The 21,389-nt window shown below is 28.3% G+C and overlaps 2 protein-coding genes across 2 annotated transcripts; one reads left to right on the top strand and one right to left on the bottom strand.

Annotated features, from left to right (window-relative positions):
* Positions 1-5: 5 nt before the first annotated feature.
* Positions 6-9,528, bottom strand: Phum_PHUM227600 (retiin, putative; the record flags this gene model as incomplete). The annotated part of the gene is made up of 23 exons (XM_002425875.1): positions 6-32; positions 115-309; positions 418-519; positions 691-834; positions 930-1,202; positions 1,287-1,518; positions 1,598-1,792; positions 1,871-2,025; positions 2,297-2,443; positions 2,547-2,741; positions 2,855-3,085; positions 3,372-3,621; positions 3,742-4,127; positions 4,208-4,508; positions 4,609-4,856; positions 4,943-5,254; positions 5,360-5,605; positions 7,651-7,821; positions 7,954-8,199; positions 8,468-8,675; positions 8,781-8,943; positions 9,038-9,309; positions 9,497-9,528. 23 exons carry the CDS (start codon positions 9,526-9,528, stop codon positions 6-8), a joined length of 4,731 nt encoding a protein of 1,576 aa, XP_002425920.1.
* A 10,193-nt stretch (positions 9,529-19,721) lies between these two features.
* Positions 19,722-21,160, top strand: Phum_PHUM227590 (uncharacterized protein; the record flags this gene model as incomplete). The annotated part of the gene is made up of 2 exons (XM_002425874.1): positions 19,722-19,810; positions 20,866-21,160. The coding sequence occupies 2 exons, from the start codon at positions 19,722-19,724 to the stop codon at positions 21,158-21,160; spliced, it is 384 nt and encodes a 127-aa protein (XP_002425919.1).
* Positions 21,161-21,389: the final 229 nt, after the last annotated feature.

The raw sequence follows: 21,389 nt of genomic DNA, 5'->3' as shown, positions 1-21,389 counted from the left end.
AATATTTACTTTTCTCTCGGATTTTTTTCATTCTAAAAAAAAAAAAAAGAGAGCAAACAAATTAAATTAAATAAATCCTCCCACGCAATTAAAAAATTAAAAAAAATTAAAAACAACAAACTTTAATTGATTCGCTTGAAAATTAATATCGTCAAATTCTTTATCGTTTTCCAAATTCATTTCGTTGACTTCGACATTTAATTCTTCTATTTTTCTATTCAATATATCATTTTTATGATTTATTTTTTGAATTTTTAAATCGAATTCATCTATTTTCGATGATAATTCCTCTTGAACTTTTAGAAATTTCTATTATGTATAAAAAAAAAAAAAAAAACATTAATAAAAAGATGATCGTTATTTAATTTATATTAAAGATGGCGGCGCGGTGGGTGGGAGGGCAGGCATTAAACTCACATCTTTTGCTTTGGCTATTTCATTTTCAAGATATAAAAAACCTTTTTCGTCTGAAAATCCTCTCGCACGAGCAACTAATATAGACTGAAGTTCTTTTAAAACCTATTTAAAAAAAAAAAAAAAAAAATATACAAAAACCGGATATGAGTTTGATAAATCAAATTCAATTTTTTTTTACACGTCTCTCGTTTTTCGATAAAACATCGATATCGATCGAGAGGAAATAAAATAATAATAATAATATTTATATTTATATATTTTTTTTGTAAAAACCTTGAATTTTTGCACGGTTTCAAGTTTGTCTTTTAAATCTTCAATTTCCATTTTTAATTTTTTATGTTCCCATTCGTTGTAAATAATTCCTTTTCTAAAATTTGCCGCTTTACGCATCGCTTTTATTTTTTGCAAACCCATTTTCTACATAATAATAATAATAATTATTATTATTAATTATTATCATTATTATTTATTATAATCGCAGGGAGGATATTTTGTGAAAAAAAAAAATTTACTTTTATAGAATTGTTAACTTCCATTAATTTTTGTTTTGTTGTCAATATGCAATCGTCGAAATCTGATATTTGTCCTGATAGGGCAACTTCGACGAGTCCCTTTTTCATAACCAATTGAATTTGATTGTTTGTCAATAAATTAAGTCTTTCGTTTCTTAAATCTTGTAAATTGTGCATCAATTGCGATTGTTGGTCTTTCGTGTGTTTCAATGCTTTGACATATGTGGCAACGGTTGCTTCAGCTTCGGCTAAATCGTTTGCACAAGCTCTGATCTGTTATTTAAACAAAAAAAAAAAAAGTAAATAAATATGGATTTTGTCGATGATTATGAAAATTTTTTTTTTTGGTTGTCAAACTTTTAATTCCGTTTCGATTTTCGCTCTTCTTAATTTACAAACAAGATCCCATGATTGTTGATTAACGGTTGCTGGAGCGTTGCTGTGACTGTCCAAAGCATCGATTTCTTTTAAATATTGTATGCATTCCGTTGGTAGATTTTCCGACTTGACGTTGGAAACGACGCATTTTCCTATTTCGTGAAGTATAACGGAATATAGAGTTGCTTTTTGCGACAGTTTGGGTCTTTTCCTATTTTAAAAGGATAATTTTTATGAAAAGAACTTTTGTTAAGATTTTTATTAAAAAAAAAAAAACAAATTATTCTCACTTGCTTATTTTATGAAGTTGTTCGGTTACCATGGGTGAAAAATCGGAAAATTCTTTTTTAAAATTTTTATCCAAATTTTTATCTTTCACTTGTAAATTATCGTAAAAATTTTTACAATCTTGAAGAGTGTCGTTGAGCTTGTTCAATTCCGTACTTATCCATTCAATTTTCCTTTCGTTTTTAACCATGTGAGATCTGCGAAAATATATTTGTTATTGTTGTGAACAATGGGGATCCCCCTTTTGCAAAAATCCCCCCCCTTTTTTTCCATACTTTATATTTTCTTCTTTTCTGTCCAGTTCGATTTTTTGAAAACAGCGAAGTCTTATTCTTAATATTTTCAAAGTTTCCTGTTCTATAGCCGATTGAACTTTTAATTTTAAAAAATGAAATTTCATTAATTTATCATCGAATTTCGCCACCGAATCCTGATTAATTTAAAATATTATTATTATTATTATTATTAACATAAATAAAAAAAGGAAGGTTTTTTTAATGAAAAATTTTTAAAGCTTAAATATGGCGGTTAAGTATTAAAATTAATATTCAAAAAAAAAAAAAAAAACAAAAAAAACAAAATCTTAAAAACTTTTCTTTTTTTTTAAATTCTTAACGATTTTTTTTTTTTTTTGTTTTTCTGATGAGAGGAAAAAGAAAAAAGAAAAAAGAAAAACAAAATGGCGACGAATGACGACTTACTTTAACGGAAGCAATTGTTTTTTGCCATCTTTCTTCTAATATTTTTTTATATCTTTCTCTTTCGCTTATTAACATTTTCATGGATTCTTCATATTGTTTTATTACTTTTAAATCTTCATCGGTGTACGCATCGGGTTCTTTATCCGTCTTCAAAAAAAAAAATGGGGGGGGGGAAAATGATTATGATAATAATAATAATAAAATGTTTTTGTTGTTGTTGTTGTTTGTATGTGCATGTGTTTTTCCCTACCAAACATTTCGGTTTGGGTGGATCTTTTTTTATTTCGTCTTCCCATAGTTTTTCCAAAACTCCATCCATCATTTGAATGAGTGCTTTTTCTCTGAAATCATCAGCCAATAGTAATTGCCTCAACCTTTCTTCTTCCATTTGTTTCAATTCTATCATTTCCATTTCGCTCTCCGATATATATTTGGGTACGCTTATCTGTTTGGGAAAAGAGAGAGATAGAGAGAGAGAGAGAGAGAGAGTAAAATTATCATCATTATTTAAAAAAAAAAAAAAAAAGAAAAATTTTCAATTGTTAGAAAAAGAATAACCTCGGAATCTTCGACGGTCAATATCGTTTCCGGATTTTCGTATGGAGACCATTGAGGATCGTAGATTTGAATTTGACAAATTTCCGGTAAAAAGCGAAAATAATTGAGTTCGTTCACGATGTGACGCAAACGATTATTTCTTTCTATTAAAAATTCAACTTCCATTTCTTTTAATTTAAATTTTTCATTGAATTCTTTATTGAACCAAAGCATTAATTTTTTTATGTCCGACTGTTTGAAAAAAAAAGAGAAAAAGAAAATTTTTTTTTTTTTTTATCGATTTTTTTTTTTTTTGTTTACCTCCCCTAAATAAATAAATAAATCAAAAAAATTCATTTTTTTCTTTTTTTAATAATTGTTTTAAATTCCTTTCAGTTTCCAGCCGTTTTTGGAAAAAATATATACGTTTGTATCGTTCGTTCTGATAAATGAACCATGAATAAAAAGTTTTTCGTTCGTCCGAAAAAAATTTAAGGGTAAGTTATTTTTTTATTTTTTTAAGGGTTTCGTCAAATACCTGAATCAATTCGATTTCTTGGTGTGCTTGAAAAAACGTAACCAATTCAAATTGACTGTAGTGATAAGGATTTATCTGTATGAAATTATGAGTCGAAGTTCCGGACCACGATAATTTTTCCATCATGCTATCGGCGTGTGCTTTACCACTTTCTTCGTCCAATTGTTCTTCTTTGAATTTTGTTTTTATCGTTTCCGTTATGTCTATGCTCGAAACTTGAAATTTTGTATTCATCTGCATTTCTAACGTGCTGAACATCATTTATTATTATTATTATTAATATTTATTAAATTATGCGATCGTGTGTGAAAGATGGTGGCGGTGGTGGTGGTGGTGGTGGTGGTGATGGTAATGTTTTTTCTAAACTAACCTTTCGTCCATGGGAACCCAGGGTTCGAAAAAATCACCTTTGTGAAAAAATATTTCCAATTTGACTCTTTCGTCTGTGAAATTTTTAGATATTTTCGAAGGGGGACTCTCGGGTAAAAGTGCATAGCTTTGTATTATAGTCGGCCTCAATATGGCGTGCAATTCTCGTCCTTTGACGAATATGCTATCCCAACAGATTTTTATTATCATTTCGCTTATTTTATTATAACTTTTTATCGTTGCCAATTCTATTTGTTTTGCTTTTTCCCTATCCGTTTTACCATCTTCTAATTTTTTACGACGTGTCGTTTTGTCCACGTCGAAATTTTGAACCGGAAGTTGTCTATCCGGAGGATTTGCACTATTTTCATTGAGTAATTGTCTAATCTGTGACAAAAAAATAAAAAAAGTATTCGGGAAGTTAAAATTTTTATCTCAATCATATAAAAAAAAAATTTAGACCGAACCTTGAGTTTGATGGCATCCAATTCTTCGATTATGTTCATTTTTTCTTTTTTATTCGTAGTTTCTTCTTGAAAGAGAATTTCTTCCGTTTGACTCTCCAACCAAGCTTTTTCCCACACTTTAGATTTTTGTACAAAATCTTCTCTCGTTTCGGCTGCTTGTCCCGGATATTGTAAAAGTAATTTTTCGAGCGCTTTTAATTTTGCTTTTTCGCTAGCCAGAGGATGGAAAAAAATTTGTTTGAAAAGTGGAGAAAATAACATGGCTTCGTTTTCGTCTTTCATATCCATTTTTGCTAATTTTCTGCGTGTGAAAAAAAAAATCATCGTTTGGACAAATTCGTCGGAATCATTCATCGCAAGAGGGGAAAAAAAAAAAAAAAAAAGAAAATGAAGAATTTTACTTTAAAATAATACAAACAACGGGTCCTTCATCACCTAAACTGACCACGTATTTTCTATATGGACCGATAATTATTTTTTTTATTCCTCCGCTAAGACGATGATGAGTTGAAAATGCGGTAAAACATTTTCTTGTAACGATATTATGAGCAAATATGATGCCATCGATACCATACGTAAATAATGAACCGTTTTGATACGCCACTGAAAAAAGTTTCAATTGATGACCGGTGTTCATTTTTTGACCAGCCTGAAATACGTAATACAATCGAATCATTTAAAATTGGGAAAATTTTTCATTTAAACGAAAAAAAAAAAAAAAAAATCGCAATCGACCTTTCCGGTTTGGGTGTTAAGTGTGTACAATTGACGAGATCTATGAGGAACGCAAAAAAGTTCAGTCAGTGACTCCGGAGAGGGTAATATGGACGTAACTATCCAAGGCATGGCAATATCTTTGATGCATTCAAATGTTTTCGATTTATCGAGTAACGTGTAAATCATCAAATTGTGACCTGAACGACAGCAAAGTTGAGACATGGGAACGACAAATAGGAAAAGTTTACCATCCGTTCCTTCGTTGATACCAAAATCGACAATTTTCAAATCGATTTTTATCTGTGCGACAACGTCTAACTTGCTGGGCAACTGGAACAGAAAACAGAGAAAAAAAAAACGGTTGAGTGGGAGTGGGGGAGTGAGGGTGTGGGGGGTGTAATCGCAAACGCGTTAAATGAATAAATTGTTGATTACCCTGAGTAAAAAAAATTCACCGATGTTAATATTAGCAACGCAAAATTGAATTCCGTGATAGGAAAATTTGACGGCGTTCAAAGAATTTCTCGTGAGGAAAATCTCGTCGAGTTCCATTAAAAATTTTGGATCGTACGTGTTTATTATAATAACTCGTCCATCTTCTGTTAAAACAACCGAATAGGGTCTCTTGGGATTTGATTCCATAGCCGTGACTTTGTTTCTAGTCCAAGTCATTTGTGTCGCCTTAACAAAAAAAAAAAAAAAAGGAAAAATGGAAAAAAGGAAGAAAAGAATAAAAGTAAAAATAGGAAAAAAGGAAAAAAAAAATAAAAAAAATAAAATAAAATTAACGCGTTTGTCGTGACTCCTTTTTTTTTTTTTTATTTGTCGTGGATTTTTATATTCAAAACAAAACAAAACAAAAAAAAAAAAAAATTTCTTTAAAAGTTTTAAATGCATAAAATTTATTTTGTGTTGGTGATTATTGAATGTCACGTTTTTCTTTCTTGTAAATGAAAGGAACATTGAAAAGGAAAAATCGATAAGGTTTACTTATTTTGAAAACTTTTCAACAACTTCCGTTTGAATAACATAAACAAAATTTTTTATTCACTTGATTGTCGTAAAAAGAAGAGGCGGCGGCGGCGGCGGTGGCGGCCGTCCCCCTCCCCTCCGCCTCCCCTGCCTCCCGCCGTCCCTGCTTTCGACGTACACATAAAATTTGAATAAATTTATTATTTCTTCTCTTTATTATCATCATCATCATTATCATTATCATCATCATCATTTAATTTATTTATTTTTTATTAAAAAAAAAAAAAACTTATTTAATTATTTATTTTTATTTTTATTTTTTTTTATATATAAATAATGAATAGTTTTTTGTTTGTTTGTTTGTCTGTTTGTTGAATATATATTTTTTTTTAAATTAAATTTTTTCGTCGAAGTGAATTTAAGAAAAAAAAAAAAAAGAAAAATTGAATTCCGCTGTTGGAAAGTTTAATGAGAAAATTCAATTTTTTTTTTTTTTTTTTATAAAATTCACGTGGCAGCAGACTCATTTGAAATTTTTTTTACAAATATTAGAGGAGGATAGTAATTTTGAAATTTTCATATTTTTGACTGACGTACTGAATAGATTGACGTTGACGTACTTTTTAAATGTAATATAAATAATAATAATAATAACGGTTGTTGTTGTTTTGAACTTTTTAAAGGGCATATTATTATTATTATCGTTGCTTTTTTTTTTGGTATTTAAATTTTTATTAAATTTATTCGTTTTTTCGGTTTGTTCGTTTAGCAGTTGGTTGTCATTTTTTTAATTTTTTTTTTTTTTTTTGCATTTTGATGCGATGCAGTGCAGTGGTTGTGGTTGTCGCACAAAAGTTTTTTAAGGTTTGGTTTTCACGTTTGTTCTTCTGTCAATCAAATATCTTAGATGATTTTGTTTTAAAAGTGTCTCAGGGTTGTTGTTTGTTGTTGTTGTTGTTGTTTTGTTAATTTTTTTAATAATATTTGTTGTTGTTTGTCGAGACTTATTTTTGTCGGATGGTATTTAAAAGAATTGTTTGTTGTCGGATTTTTCTTTAATAGGAGTAAGCGTTAATTTTCAATTTGACGAAAATTCGGAAAAACGAAACGTGTTGTTGTAAAACGATTTTTTTTTTAAAAAAGTGCGAAATAATAATAATAATAATAATAATAATAATAATAATAATAATAATAATAATAATAATAATAATAATAATAATAATAATAATAATAATAATAATAATAATAATAATAATAATAATAATAATAATAAAAGCCAACGGCCATAGCGTGCTGGTCACACCGGTTCCCGTACGATCACCGAAGTTAAGCAGCATCGGGCGTGGTGCAAACTTGGATGGGTGACCGTTTGAGAACGCCACGTGCTGTTGGCTTAAAAGAGCAAAAATAAATGAGAACAAGACAAAGTAAGAACCCAAAAACAAATCTTGTTCTACTGTCGACCTGAGGCAGCTCGACGAGAACGTGAATTTCACTGCTTCTGACCCTGGCCACTCCAAAGATGTTAGTCACCGGAGCCCAGTTCAGGAGACAAATCGTTCCCATCGAAAAAAGACGGACTCAGGAAGACCTTCAAGAATTGATGTGGTGCTATCTTATAATAAGTGGCACCACCGAAATTCGAGTATTTGTCCCTAAGGAATCGGGTAGAAACCTCGGATAAATACTTAAAAACTCCGACAAGTAGCCTTGTCGTGTTTAATGGTGGATAATAATAATAATAATGAATTTACCTTTAATCCAGTTATTTTACTCCAAGTTGTAAAACATTTCATGACGTTTCCAAATGTTAAAAAATATTCTCCGACCGGATAAATAAAACAAAAAAATTCAAAATCGGATCCGTAACTTCTTACCTTGATGCAATCGATTTGTGTTTCTCCTTTAAATATCATAACTTCATTCTTGTTTTGAAGGAATGAAAAAAAAAAAAAAAAGAAAAGTTAGAAAAAGGGAAAATTAACAAATTTTATCAAAGGGAAAATTTTTCAGATTTTCCAGACCGTAAAACACATAAAAAAAAAAGTTCACGTTACCCATTTAGTAATTCCTATGAGGTTATCTTTTGTCGCAGATGAAAGAAGTTTGACGAAAGGTATTTTAGGAATGTAGACCCAAACTAGAGTCCACCCTTCGGGAGATTTACGTCTCCAAAATTGTACTTCTTCGTGGGTTGTAAATACTAAACCGCCTTTGTACCATACAAGACACGGAGTATAATCTAATCCTTTGCTTCCCGATCCAGGAATTTGTAAATTAACTTTTCTATTTTCCGAATTTACCTGTAATTAATTTATTATTATTATCATTTCGAGTCTAAAAACTTTTCCTTATTATTTTACAATTGAAAAAAAAAAAAAAAACGATTCGAATTTGATTCTTAATCAATATATGAGCAAAGTGTTAATAAAAAAATATTATCTCGATCAGGATGACGATGAGGATGATGACGTTGACGATGACGTTGACGATGACGTTGACGATGACGTCAACGATTCGAAAATGACGAAAAATAATAGTTTTAGATAACATAAGGAAAAAAATTATTACGTGATATAGGGAACTCGTTGAATCGATGAAATATAATTCCCCCTCGGCTCCGTAGCAAAAAAAAAATGGCGGCAAAATATTTTCATTAAGGATTTGAATTGTTTTATTTATGACGGTTTTTTTATAGCAAACGTTCATGTTCCAAAAATTAATTTCATGATTATTGGCAGAATATTGAAGGATTTGTATCGGTGACGTACATGACACGCTAAATATATATATAAAAAAAAAAAAAAAAAAAAAAAAAACGTTTTAGTTTTCATTTCCGGTTTCTTTTTTTAGGGGAAAAAAAAAAAAAAAAAAAAAAACGAACCAAAGGTTTTGTTTTGGAAATTTCATTTTAGTTTCTTGTACGTAAATTTTATCCGTCGTCCTGTAATTCCAAATAACAATTTTATAATCATTTTTTCCGGTCAAAGCTATTAGATATTCCATTTCGGAAAATTTTAAACTTTGATATTGTAATTCCGTCACACCTGAAATCAAATCGAAAATTGATTTTAAAAAAAAAAAAAATTTGAAATTCCAAATTGAGGAGTAAGAAATGAAATAATATAAATGATTACAAACTATCGAATTTTCGGAAAATTTCAAAATTCGGATATGAAAGAATTAAAATCCTTGGATTTTTAGCTTTTTCAGCAAATGCAAAACAATTAAGAGTTTTATGAGTTGCAAAACATTCGATTCCATCACCGCGAGCTTCGCTATTTGCATTATATATGAGTTCGTTTTTTTCCGGTTTCGAAGTTTCGATGAATGTCAAAAAATTTCCACTCACTAAAATGATAATGTCTTTGCCTAACATGAACGTTTTAACTTTTCTTCCCGGTTTAACCCATCTGCAAGAGAAAAAAGTGCGACAAAATTATTATTATTTTTCCGACAAAATTCTAGTGCCACGACTTTTAATTATTATTTACATAAACAATATTTAACCGTATAAACATGCACGTTCACTTCATTTGTTTATCGATCGTTTCTCATTCGAATTCGAATGATTTTTTTTTTTTTTTTTGTCACACTTACGGTATTTCTATTTCTTTTCCTACGTCCACCATTTTTGTTTTTTTTTTAGGCTTTTCCTTCTAACTTAATAAGGAAATAATAATAATAATACTAGAGAAAAAAAATCTAACCGGGTAAATAACCGATACGATTTACCAATTTTTTTTTTTAAAACCAAAATGGTTGTTGCTTGGTAACATAGTAAACAAGGAAATGAAATTTATAAAAAAAAAAAAAAAATTAATTTTTTTATTTAGCCATATTGATATTATATATTTTTTTTGTATAAATTTATATATTTAAAGAGATTAAAGGTCAATGGATGAGTGACCCCCATTTTTTATTTTTACACGGTTATTAAATTTTTTTTCAAGGTTTTGCTTGCGTTTTTTTTTTTTTTTTACGATGATTTTTAAGCATAGCTAAGCGATCGAATTGAATAAATAAAAATAATTTTTTTTTGTTGTGTTTGTGGTTGTCGTTGTTGTTTTTGCTTTTATAAAACACGCGAACGCGACAAACAGAATTTCAATTTTTTATTTTTTTTATTCTGTTTTATTGTATTCATTGTTATTATTATTATTATTATTTTGATTTTGACAGTGTGAATAAACGCGAAAATTTTTTTTTTTTTTTTTTTTTGTTGTTACGAATCATTTTATAATTAATGGTTTTGTTATAGAGGGGGTAAAAAAAAAAAAAAAAATTATGTAATCGTCTGCTTTAGGAAAAAAAAAAAAAAAAATTTTTTTTTTTTTTTTTTTCTGTTATTTCGATTTCGTTTGTTTCTCTCTCTCTCTGTCTCTCTCTCCCCCTCTCTCTCTCTTTCTCTCTCATTTTTTTTAAATATTATTATGATCAGTATTATTATCATCGTGGTGTGTCGTTGGCCTATTACTCATAAATGTAAACTTAACGGTCGGGGGGTTTTTGTTTTTTTTTTTTTTTTTCAAAACCGGATTCACTTGTGAGTGAATTTGTGAAATTTTTAAAGATTTTTCTCTCTAAAAAAAAAATTTAAAAAAATTTTTATAAATAAATAAATAAAATAAATAAATTTTTATTTATTTAAAGGGAAAAGGACAGAGGGAGAGGGATTGGGGAAGGGGAGGGATAGGGAGGAAAGAAAAAAAATTTTTTAAAACGCCATTTTTTTTTTTTTTCTTTATTTCTTTTCGTTTTTTTTTTTTTTTGCAAAATGCGTCGAACTCGTTAAACGTATTATTATTTAACAAATATAAGATTTTTTTTTTTTTTTTTTTTTTTTAGCACCTACTTATTCTCACCTGTTTATATACCTTTAAAAGATGAGAGAGAGAGAGAGAGAGAGAGAGAGAGAGAGAGAGAGAGAGAGAGAGAGAGAGAGAGAGAGAGAGAGAGAGAGAGAGAGAGAGAGAGAGAGAGAGAGAGAGAGAGAGAGAGAGAGAGAGAGAGAGAGAGAGAGAGAGAGAGAGAGAGAGAGAGAGAGAGAGAGAGAGAGAGAGAGAGAGAGAGAGAGAGAGAGAGAGAGAGAGAGAGAGAGAGAGAGAGAGAGAGAGAGAGAGAGAGAGAGAGAGAGAGAGAGAGAGAGAGAGAGAGAGAGAGAGAGAGAGAGAGAGAGAGAGAGAGAGATAGAAGGAAGGAAGGAGAAAAAAAAAAGGAAAAAAACAATTAGTCATAAATAAACATACATTAACAAAGTTCCATTAAACACATTTGTTAAAGACGTTTATGCCTCTTGACAATTATTATTTGTTTTTTTTTACGTTTTTCTTCTGCTTCTTAAACGGTTGATTCGGTCGTGGCGGTAATTTTTTTTTATTTTAAATGGATTTTTTTAGGCATTGAAAGGAATAAATAAAATGTCCGATCAAAGTTTGATGAGTTTAATGCAATATGACACGCCGAAAAAATTAATTTTATTGGCTGCGACAATAGGAGAAAAAAATTTCGTTATTGAAGATCCGACAAGTTCACCCGAGTAAGTTTTATCATTATTATTATTATTGTTTTTTTTTGCACGTTAAACGTATCGGTAAAGGTATCGATTAATTTAAATTTAAAAAAAAAATTATTATTTCCGTCGTGTAATTAATTATTTTTCCCCGGTGATTTTGTTTGCGTAACATAACATAACGTGAAAGTTACGTAAAATCAAACATGATAATGTTTTTTTTTTTTTTTTTTTTTTTTTCAAAAAGACAAAAACAAAAACCTTAAAACAAGAAAGCAAATAAAATTAAAAATTGTGATAAAAATAATAATAATAATAATAATAATAACAATAATCGTAAATTGTTTTATATGGTGATAAATATATAAATGAATCTAATGACACTTCAATTCATATTTCATATGCGTTTGTGTGTTTGTTTGTTTTTGTCTTTTTTTTTTTTTTTACAACGACGAAAACGGTTATTCGAATTTGTTTTTTTTTTTTTTTTTTTTCGCTCGGTTATGAACATATTTTTTATTTTTTTCTAATGCCACGTTTTTTTTTTTTTTTTTTATGTACTAACGAAATCGTTACGTTTATTTTAACGGAGTAAAAACCCGATGAAATTATGAAGTTGAATTATAAAAAAAAAAAAATTTTTTTTTTTTTTATTTCTATGGAATAAAGTATAAATAAACATCATGGGGTTTATGATAATAATAATAATGATAATGATAATAATAATAAATTTATTACGTGAGATGGTAGATGGGAGAGTGGTTGCGGGGGCGGAAGGGTGCGTGAGAGAGAGAGAGAGAGTGCGTGTGCTTCTAAGAAATTTACACGAATTTATAGAAACTTTTTTTTTGTTTTGTTTTGTTTTCGTACCTGATTATAATTACGAACAGGTAAAAAAAAAAAAAAAAAAAAATTAAATTCACTTACAATTAATTCGTGAGTCACAAAATTTCATTGTTTGAAAAAAAAATAGAAAAAGGAAAAACGTTCTCACGTTTGTTTTTATATATTGACCGAGATGTTTGTATTAAACCTATGTAAATCAAAATCAATTTATGTTTATTTTATTTGTCGACCAATAGAGCCAGCCATTGTCCACATGGCATCGAGGGTTTACAACAACCACAAAAAAAAAAAAAAAATGAAATTTTTCTTTTACATTTTATATATATAGAATAAGTTTACGCGTACAAACGTTAACAACAAACGTTGTTAAAAAAAATTATTCATTGATTTTTTGTGTTTGTTTGTTTGTTTGTTTTGTTTTTTTTGTTGACAAGTTTTCGCGTTGGCGTTTCCCTGTTGTTGTTTTACCCACAAAACAAATTTCGGTTTAAAAAAAGGTTTTTTTTTTTTTTTTTTTGCGCTTGTTTGTCGAAAGTTGAAAGTTCAAATTTATTTTAAAAAAAAAAATTTTTTTTTTAAATATGATGAATTCATTGCGGTAAATAATTTTTTTTTTGTTTTCGTTCCCCCCTTCCCCCTTTCCCCCCGCCCCCCATCGGCCTTTCCTTTGTTAATTTATCGCGTTCGAAATATGTGTGGGTGTAATCCATTTAACTTTCGTACGTATATGAACGAAAATAATAATCGGGGAGAGGATTATTATGAAAAACGGGAAAATTGTTGTAGTAATAAAAATAAAAATTTGAATGAAAATATAAAAAAAATAGAAAGGGGTGAAAATAGGGAAGGGAATGTTTGGATGCGATGGAAACAGAGAAAAATTTATCCGTCAGAATGGAAAAACGAAAAAAGGTAAGAAAGACGGGAAAAGTTTTTTTTTTTTTTTTTTATTATTTTAGAATTAACAGGTATTTTTTAAATGGTTGAAAGGAAGGATGGGGGTCGGAAGGTTATCATCGGATATTTTGATAATCATTTTACCCATGGTTGATTTTCTTTTTTTTTTTTTTTTTGGTTTCGTTTGACTTGATACTGACAACAACGTCGTCGTGTCCGGTAATTTAAATAATAAATTTATCCAAGGTTGAAACATTTATTTAAAGTTTTTTTTTTTTTTTTTAATTATTATAATGCTTGCCTTTGATTTTTGATTTTAATTTATTGTTGTGTAAATGATAATAACATGTGTAAACATGATTTTTTTTTTTTTTTTCAAATAGTAAACTTCTATGTTGATGGATTGAATATATGTTGAAATTCTACGAATGTCGTGTGTGTTGTATTTGTATTTACGTCAAAGTTTATAAAATCAATTAGAACGTCAAGTTTTATTAAGAAAAAAAAAAAAATTTTTTTTTTGACATTTAAAAAAAAAAAAAATTGTGTTGACGTCACGAGATTCGTTTCGTACAAAGGCGCAGATTATTCTTTTTTTAAATGAACGTACTTGGACGCACGCAGGGTTGCCTATACTTAAAAACGAAGGGTTTTATCATCTTTTTTTTTTTTTTTTTTGTATTAAATTATATTGGGCTATTTTTATATTTTTTTTTTACCATCAAATATATTTATTGAAATTTAATTTCATGCTGGTTCATGCCGTAAAATTAAATGCGTCGTGGTAAACCATTTACAAACGGTACTTTTTTATTCACGTACTCTCGGGTATAATAAAATTTAAAAAAAAAAGGGGAGGGGGAAAGGAAAGAAAATTAATTTAAAAACGTTATAAATAACTCCTATTTATTATCATTATTATTATCATTACTATTAATTAGTTGTTAATCGAATATTACCGCAAATGTATTTAAAAAAAAAAAAATGGTTTTAAAATCATCTCAAGGGTAATTTTACGCGATCCCGTTTACTAATTAATTAATATAAATTACCGCGTAAAATTTACGCGCGTTCGAATATGAAACATTCGAAATTATAAAAATGAAATAAATTTATTATTTATTTGTTCTTTTTATTCGACATCCCATCGAGTTTTTTATTTAATTAAATGAAAAGTTAATTATAAAATTTTTTTCACCTCGAACGACGAAAACATTGAAAAAAAAAAAAAAAAAAAAAAAAAGTTTCGAAACAATTCAAAGCGAATTTTTTAAAAACGAAACGTTTTTTTCAAAACGCGAGAGAATAAACAATGATCGAATTAATAGATGACGTAACAATTAGACGACGAACATGATTTCATCACGTGACCTTATACGAAGCTGTAAAAAGCCTGATCCATGTGCAATGACGAAGGCCACGCGCAACGTCGCATGTAGGATTAAAAGCAAAAAAAAAAAAAAATCTCAAGTAGTGACGAGTATTTTTTCATCAGGTTCGGTTATTTAATTCATTAATAATTTTTTTGTGATTTGTAAGTGAATATTATTATTATTATTTATTTATTTTACGTACAGACTCTGTCGTGTTTAAAAAAAAAAAAAAAATTACAAATTAGTGGCATTAAACGGTGTGTGTGTGTGTGTGAAAATCTGTTTACGGTTATTTTTTTTACTTAAAATTTGAAAAATTATTATTATTATTATTAATTTTTATAAATCATTCGTTTGAGAGTACTCGTACTCACGTAGGTTATTCCGTGCGCTTACGTCAATCGTTAAAAATTTTTTAAATATTTATTTTAAATATTACCGTTAACGGTAAAAAAAAAAAAAATTCGTGGCGACACTTAATAATGATGATTAATTTTTAATTTAAAAAAAATTTCGAATTTATTATCATTATTATTATTATTATTTTGTCGATGACGGTTGATTTATTTCCTTTAATTGAATCGATTCAAAGGAATACTAAGGACGAACGAAAAAAAAAGGAATTTTTTTTTTTTTTTTTTTTTTAAATCGAAATAGGCCGTTTCGAATTGTTGCGTAAATGTCGAATTAATTAATTATGACACTAAATTTAATTTTAATCAAATTTAAACTCGATAATTTTTAGGTATTTTATAATTGTAATGTTGGCAATTACTTTTTCACGCGATCATTTAATTGATACGATAAACAACGGATTTGGGTTTGGGGGCAGAGGGGAAGTGGGCGGGCGTGGGATGGGAACGGGGGGGAGAGCAACGAGACGAAATTATTGTTTTTTAATTACTCGCCAAAGTCAAATATATATATATATATATATATATATATGTATTCAGGCATGTTTTAACTCTTACGAGTTCTAGCAGAATGTTTTTTTTTTTAAACGATAAATAGGTCGATACTTAAAAAAAGGAAAACGGTTGAAGGAATTTGAATTTTTATTACTACCCCTTACTCCCACCCTCATTCACTCACCCCCCGCCCCCTCCCGTCCCTCCTCTCCCGATAAGAGACAACGTGAACCGTAATCGTCGTCGTATTTTTTTTTTTTTTTTTTTTTTTCATTTTATTTTTATATACTTAATTGCTTTTGATATTAATTGAGTACTTATTTTGAATTTTATTTAATAAAAATTATCATCATCATCATCATTATCATTATTATTATTATTAAATAAACATTTTTTATTATCATTATCGTTATTATTATTATTATTATTATGAGAAGGAAAAAAAAGAAAAAAAGAAGAAAAAAAAAAGAAAATGTCGGCCGTATTTTGTTATTTAAAAGTTTTTCTTTCTCTCTCTCTCTCTCTCTCTCTCTCTCTCTCTCTCGTCTTTCTTGTTCCATAATGGAAACTTTCAATTTAAAAAAAAAAAAAAAGGAAATAAATATTTTTTAACGATTCTTTTTATTATTTAAAATTTTCTTTTTTTTTTTTTTTTTTTTTTTTTATTGCCTTTCGGTTGTATAATATTATAATAATAATAATAAAATTTTTATTATCATTATCATTAAAATAAATAAAGTTTAATTTTTATCGATTAGGCATCGATTAATATTAATATTAATATTTATAATAATTATTATTATTTTAATTTTTTTTTTTTTCTTCTTTTTCTTCTTCTTCTGCCACGACACGAGTTGATTAGATTTTAAAAAATTTATTTTTTATAATGGAAGAGAATTTTTAAAATAAAAAAAACAAACTGAAATAGGGAAACAAATAATGATGATTGACAGGTATTTTAACTTTAATTATTATTAATTTTTGTTGTTGTTGTTGTTGTTGTTGTTGCTGTTGCTGTTGCTGTTTTTCATTCTCGTGTAATAAAAAAAAAAAAAATTAAAAATTTAGAAAGAGAGAGAGAAAAGAAAAAAAAAAAGTTTTTAAATAATTAAGTTAAAAATAAAACTCGCGATGCGATTCGTTCGTTGTTTACGATTATTATTATTATTATTATTATTATTATTGTTGTTGTTGTTGTTGCTGTTGTTTTTTCGTTAAATATGGAACAACAAACGTGGGTTGTTTTCGGTTGTTTTATTTTAAATAATTACGAGAGAATTTGGTCATGTTTGTTTGTTTTCTTTTGATTTTTATTATTATTATTATTATGTTTAAATTCAATTATTATTATTATTATTATTATTATTTTTTCACGTACGTGCGTGAGAGTAATCGTATCTTAAAATGAATTGCGTTTCACGATAGAAAATGGTTACCTTGACAAATAAGCGTTTAAAAATGAAAAACTCACGGTACCTCGAATTTTTTTCCAATGACTTGTTTGCATTGATTTCAATGAAATGAAAAAAGTGAAAGAGGAAGAGAGAAAGAGAGAGAGAGAGAGAGACAGACAGGCAGAGAGAGAGAGAGAAAGAGAGACAGACAGACAGAGAGAGAGAGAGAGAAAAAACCTTTATTTTCACGGTTGTGAAAGAGAAAAGACAACGATGCAGGTTCACGATTGTTTCCTGTTTACAAAACAAAAATGGCGACAAAATAAATGTAACGTTTTTTTTTTCCTTTAAAAGTTTTTTTTTTAAATTATGTTTTGGACAATTTATTTGCAACGTTTTTACTTTTTTTTGCCTTCCTGCCTTCCGTCCTTCCTCCTTTCCTTCCTTTCTTTCCCTCTTTTCCCCCTTTTTTATTTCCCACTCATTTATTAGAGTTATTTGTTAATTATTATTATTATTATTATTATTATTATTATTATTATTTGTTTTAAATGCAGAGTTTTATTTCCATTAATAAATTTCAGTAAGAAAAACAAAAGAGAGAAATACTAACATATTTTCAAAATTAAAGCAAATTACTCCCTAAGGAAACCAAAGTTACCCTTTGGAATTTGAAGACGGACTAATGAGAGAGAATTCGCAAAAGGGTGGAAAAACCGAAGGAAGGATTTCACGGGAAAAAGGAGTGAATGAGGTAGCGGGCGGGCGGGGGGGGGAGAAAAGGGGAAAGGAAGGAGAGGGTGAACGGGCGGGAGGAGAAGGGAAGCAGAGAGCGGCGGATGAAGAGTGAAAAAAGATGGGATCGTTTCGGGATCGTAAGGGGTAAGGGGTGGGGGTAGAAAAGGGAATAAGTGAATGAATGGGAAAAGAGACAGAATTTACAAAGCCAATTTCCACTTATTTATCTTCCTGTCAGTCTTAATGTTACAATAAAATTTATAATTTAACTCGGAGTTGAAACTGAATTGAATTAGCCCGGCCCAGACCTGGTTCGGTTGTTTGCTTTCGGCCCGAGAAACAACACACGTGAGGTAAACAATGAGAGAGAAAGAGAGAGAGAGAGGAGAGTAAGAAATGTTCTTTTTCTTAATATTCAAAACACCCCCCCCGCACGACACCCCCCCATCCCATCTTTCCCTCCCCTCCCCCCGTTTATTACTTTCTATTCTTTTTTACCACACCTTACCATTTCTCATTTGTTGTCCCTCTTTGTCTTCCTCATTACATTATTTCAAATTTCCCCTCATTTATTTGTCAAATTATTATTATTATTATTATTATTATTATTATTATTATTATTATTATTATTATTATTATTATTACTGTTCCGTTATCAGATAAGAAGTTTATCATTAAATCTTTTGTTTTGCTTTCCCATTGCGGTATTTATTTGCTTATTTGTTTTAACACGTTTTTCAAATAATAAGAAAAAGAGCTTTTCCTTTATCATCATCATCATCATCATCATTATTATTATTATTATTAAAGCAAATATGAATAGGAATGACTGAATATTGACTCACCGTAGAAATTCTCACAAATTTTTATTTTTTTATTATTTTTACCTTTTACTGACGTTGACGTGTTTTCTCTTCTACGATTTGATTGCGTTATCAGGTTTTGTAATAATTCGCTCAAATACATAGTTTCTCTCTCTCTCTCTCTCTCTCACCTTTTTAAACTCCTACTCTATGCTCTCCTGCTCTCTCCTCCTCTCTCCTCCTCTCTCCTCCTCTCTCCCCTCCCCCACTCTCACATCTTTAACGTGTTTTAAATGAATGTATGCATTTCGATGCGTTTGTTAAAATTTATTTTTTGACTCGCAAAAAAAAAAAAGAAATAAATTTAAATAAAATAAGTCGGCTGTCGAAAATTGTTTATTACGTACAAATTATCAATTAAAAACAATTTTTAATTAATTTATTATCATTATTATCAGTATCATTATTATCATTATTATCATTTTTTCTTTCATTGATTTTTGTATTCGAACGCTTTCAATTAATCCGACATACGCTATTGCTCCGGTTCCCAATTTTTTTTTTTTTTCAAATTTCAAAGCATCTTCTGCTTTTTTTCCTTCTCTCTCTCTCTCTCTCTCTCTCTTTCCCTCCGCGTATTTTATTTTAGCAATGTTATCAATGATGGTTTTTACATTTGTTATTTCTTTCACGTGAATTTTTTTAATTCTTTATTATTATTATCATCATTATTATTATTATTATTATTTATCGAAATCCTTATGATGCGTGTTTAATCGAGTAAAAAAAAAATTATTTATTTATTTATTTAATAATAACGTTTTCAAATTTTTTTTTTTTTTAATCTTAAAACGGATTAAGTTATTATCATTATTATTATCATTATTATTATTTAAAAAGAAAATTACGTAGAAAATAATAATAATAATAATAATAATAATAATAATAATAATAATAATAATAATATTTTTAATTATTTCGTTTTTTATAATAATTTTTTAACGAAGAGAAAAAGGGGGAAATTTTTTTTTTTTTTTTTTTTTTTTTCATTTCGAAATTTCGAATATTGAAATTTTCTAATGCCACGAAAGAAAAAAATAAATAAATAAATAAATTTATTATTTTCGATTTTCATTTCAGAGTATTAAAAAAGTATTTAATATTTTATTATTATTATTATTATTATTTTGTAATTTAAAAAAATAAGATTTGTGATTTAAAAAAAACAAAAACATTATTTATTTATTTATTTAAATTATTATTATTATTAGTATTATTGTTGCTGTTGTTGTTTGTTGTTGTTGTTGTTGTTTTTGTTCTATTGTAAGTGAATAAAGAGACAAAAAAAGTAAAAATGGATGAAGAAGTTATGTGGAAAACATTATACGAAAAAATACAACAAGAAAAATTACAAGAAAGAGCTGAAACAGAACACGAAATAAGGTACGGAACAAAAAAAAATAATAATAATAATTTTCATTTATTTTTATTTTTATTGATGACGCACTTCCGGTTTTTTTTAAAATTCGAATAAATTAAAAATTTGTGAAGATGTCGGAAGATGGGTGGGGGGCTCTGAAGAATTTGCAAAGAAATTTTTTTTTTATTTATCATTGGAAAAAGGTTTTTTTTTTTCATCAAAAATCTGTGATGATAATGATAATAATAATATCGATGACGACGACGATGACGACGAAGATGACGTCGACGACGACGATGACGATGATGATGATGATGATTTGTCGCATTTCTCATAAATTCCTTTCGTTGTAAAAAAAAAAAAAAAAAAAAGAAAAAAAAAATCGACATTCGTTTATTTACTTATTTATTTATTTATTTTTTTTTTTTTAGGACAACAGAAAAAAAAAATGATAAAAGCAGAAGAAATTTATTTATTTATTTTTTGTTTTTTTTTGTTTTTTTTTTTTTTTTATATTTCAAAAGCTTGATGAAAATGTTTAAACATAGTTAAAATGAAATGGAAAGAAAGAAAAAGGAAAAAATCTCTCGGAAAATTCAGTTTTTTTTTTTTTTTTTTGGGAGAGGGCGGAGGGGTATGGAAGGGTATGAGTACGGCGGCGGCGGGGGGAGGGAAGTGGGAAGTGGGGAGCGGGGAGGGGAACCGAGGAAGTAAGAAAAAAAAAATGGAAAAAACAACTGATATTTTAAATTTTCTTTGATTCAACAAGTAAATATTTACTTTTTTCTTGTCTTCTTCTAAATTATTTTGCGAAAATTTAAATTTATATATTTGATTTTAATTACATCTTTTTTTTATTTCATTTTAAAAAGTCTTTGTAAATGAAAAGTTGAAATGTTTCCCGAAAAAAAAAAGAATTTTCCGAGAGAGCGAAAAAAGAAAAATTATTTATTTATTTGTTTTTATTTCAAAAAAATTTTTGTTGATTTTATTTTTTATTTTTTACGTTTAATTTACTTAATGATAAATTGTATCTCTCTCTTTATCTCTATCTCTCTCTCTCTCTCTTTCTCTGCAGAATACAAGAATTGGACAATGGATTTTTCGAAAAATTCGGAACGGAACTTTTACACAAGGAACAAGCAAAAGTATCTCAATCTGGTATTACTACTACCAGTACCGGACAACCTTTGGATGGTGACAGCGGCGTCGGCGAAGAAATAACGACGATTCCTTCATTATCATCATCATCATCATCATCGGATGAAGATGATTCTGATGAATCAGATCGGGAAGAGACAAATAAAGAATCATTCATTAGCGATGCGTTCGGATGGAACGTAAGTTATTTGAAATTATTTACGTCAAATTAATAACAATTTATGCTCGTGTGGATCAAAGTGATTCTTAATACCATTATTATTATTATTATTATTATTATTATTTGCCGTTTGCTATTTATGACAGTCGTATGGTTTTATAACGACGACGTCTTTCTATCCCCCTACCCTCTCCCCTCTCTCCCCCTCTCTCACTGTTCTTTTCATCATTATATTCGGATTTACTTTGAAATATTCAAGTTAAACGGAAATAAACGAATTT

Source organism: Pediculus humanus, genomic scaffold (genome assembly GCF_000006295.1).
Source record: "Pediculus humanus corporis 1103172107590 genomic scaffold, whole genome shotgun sequence".
NCBI classification, from domain to species: domain Eukaryota; kingdom Metazoa; phylum Arthropoda; class Insecta; order Psocodea; family Pediculidae; genus Pediculus; species Pediculus humanus.
This window is presented reverse-complemented; position numbering and strand designations above follow the sequence as displayed.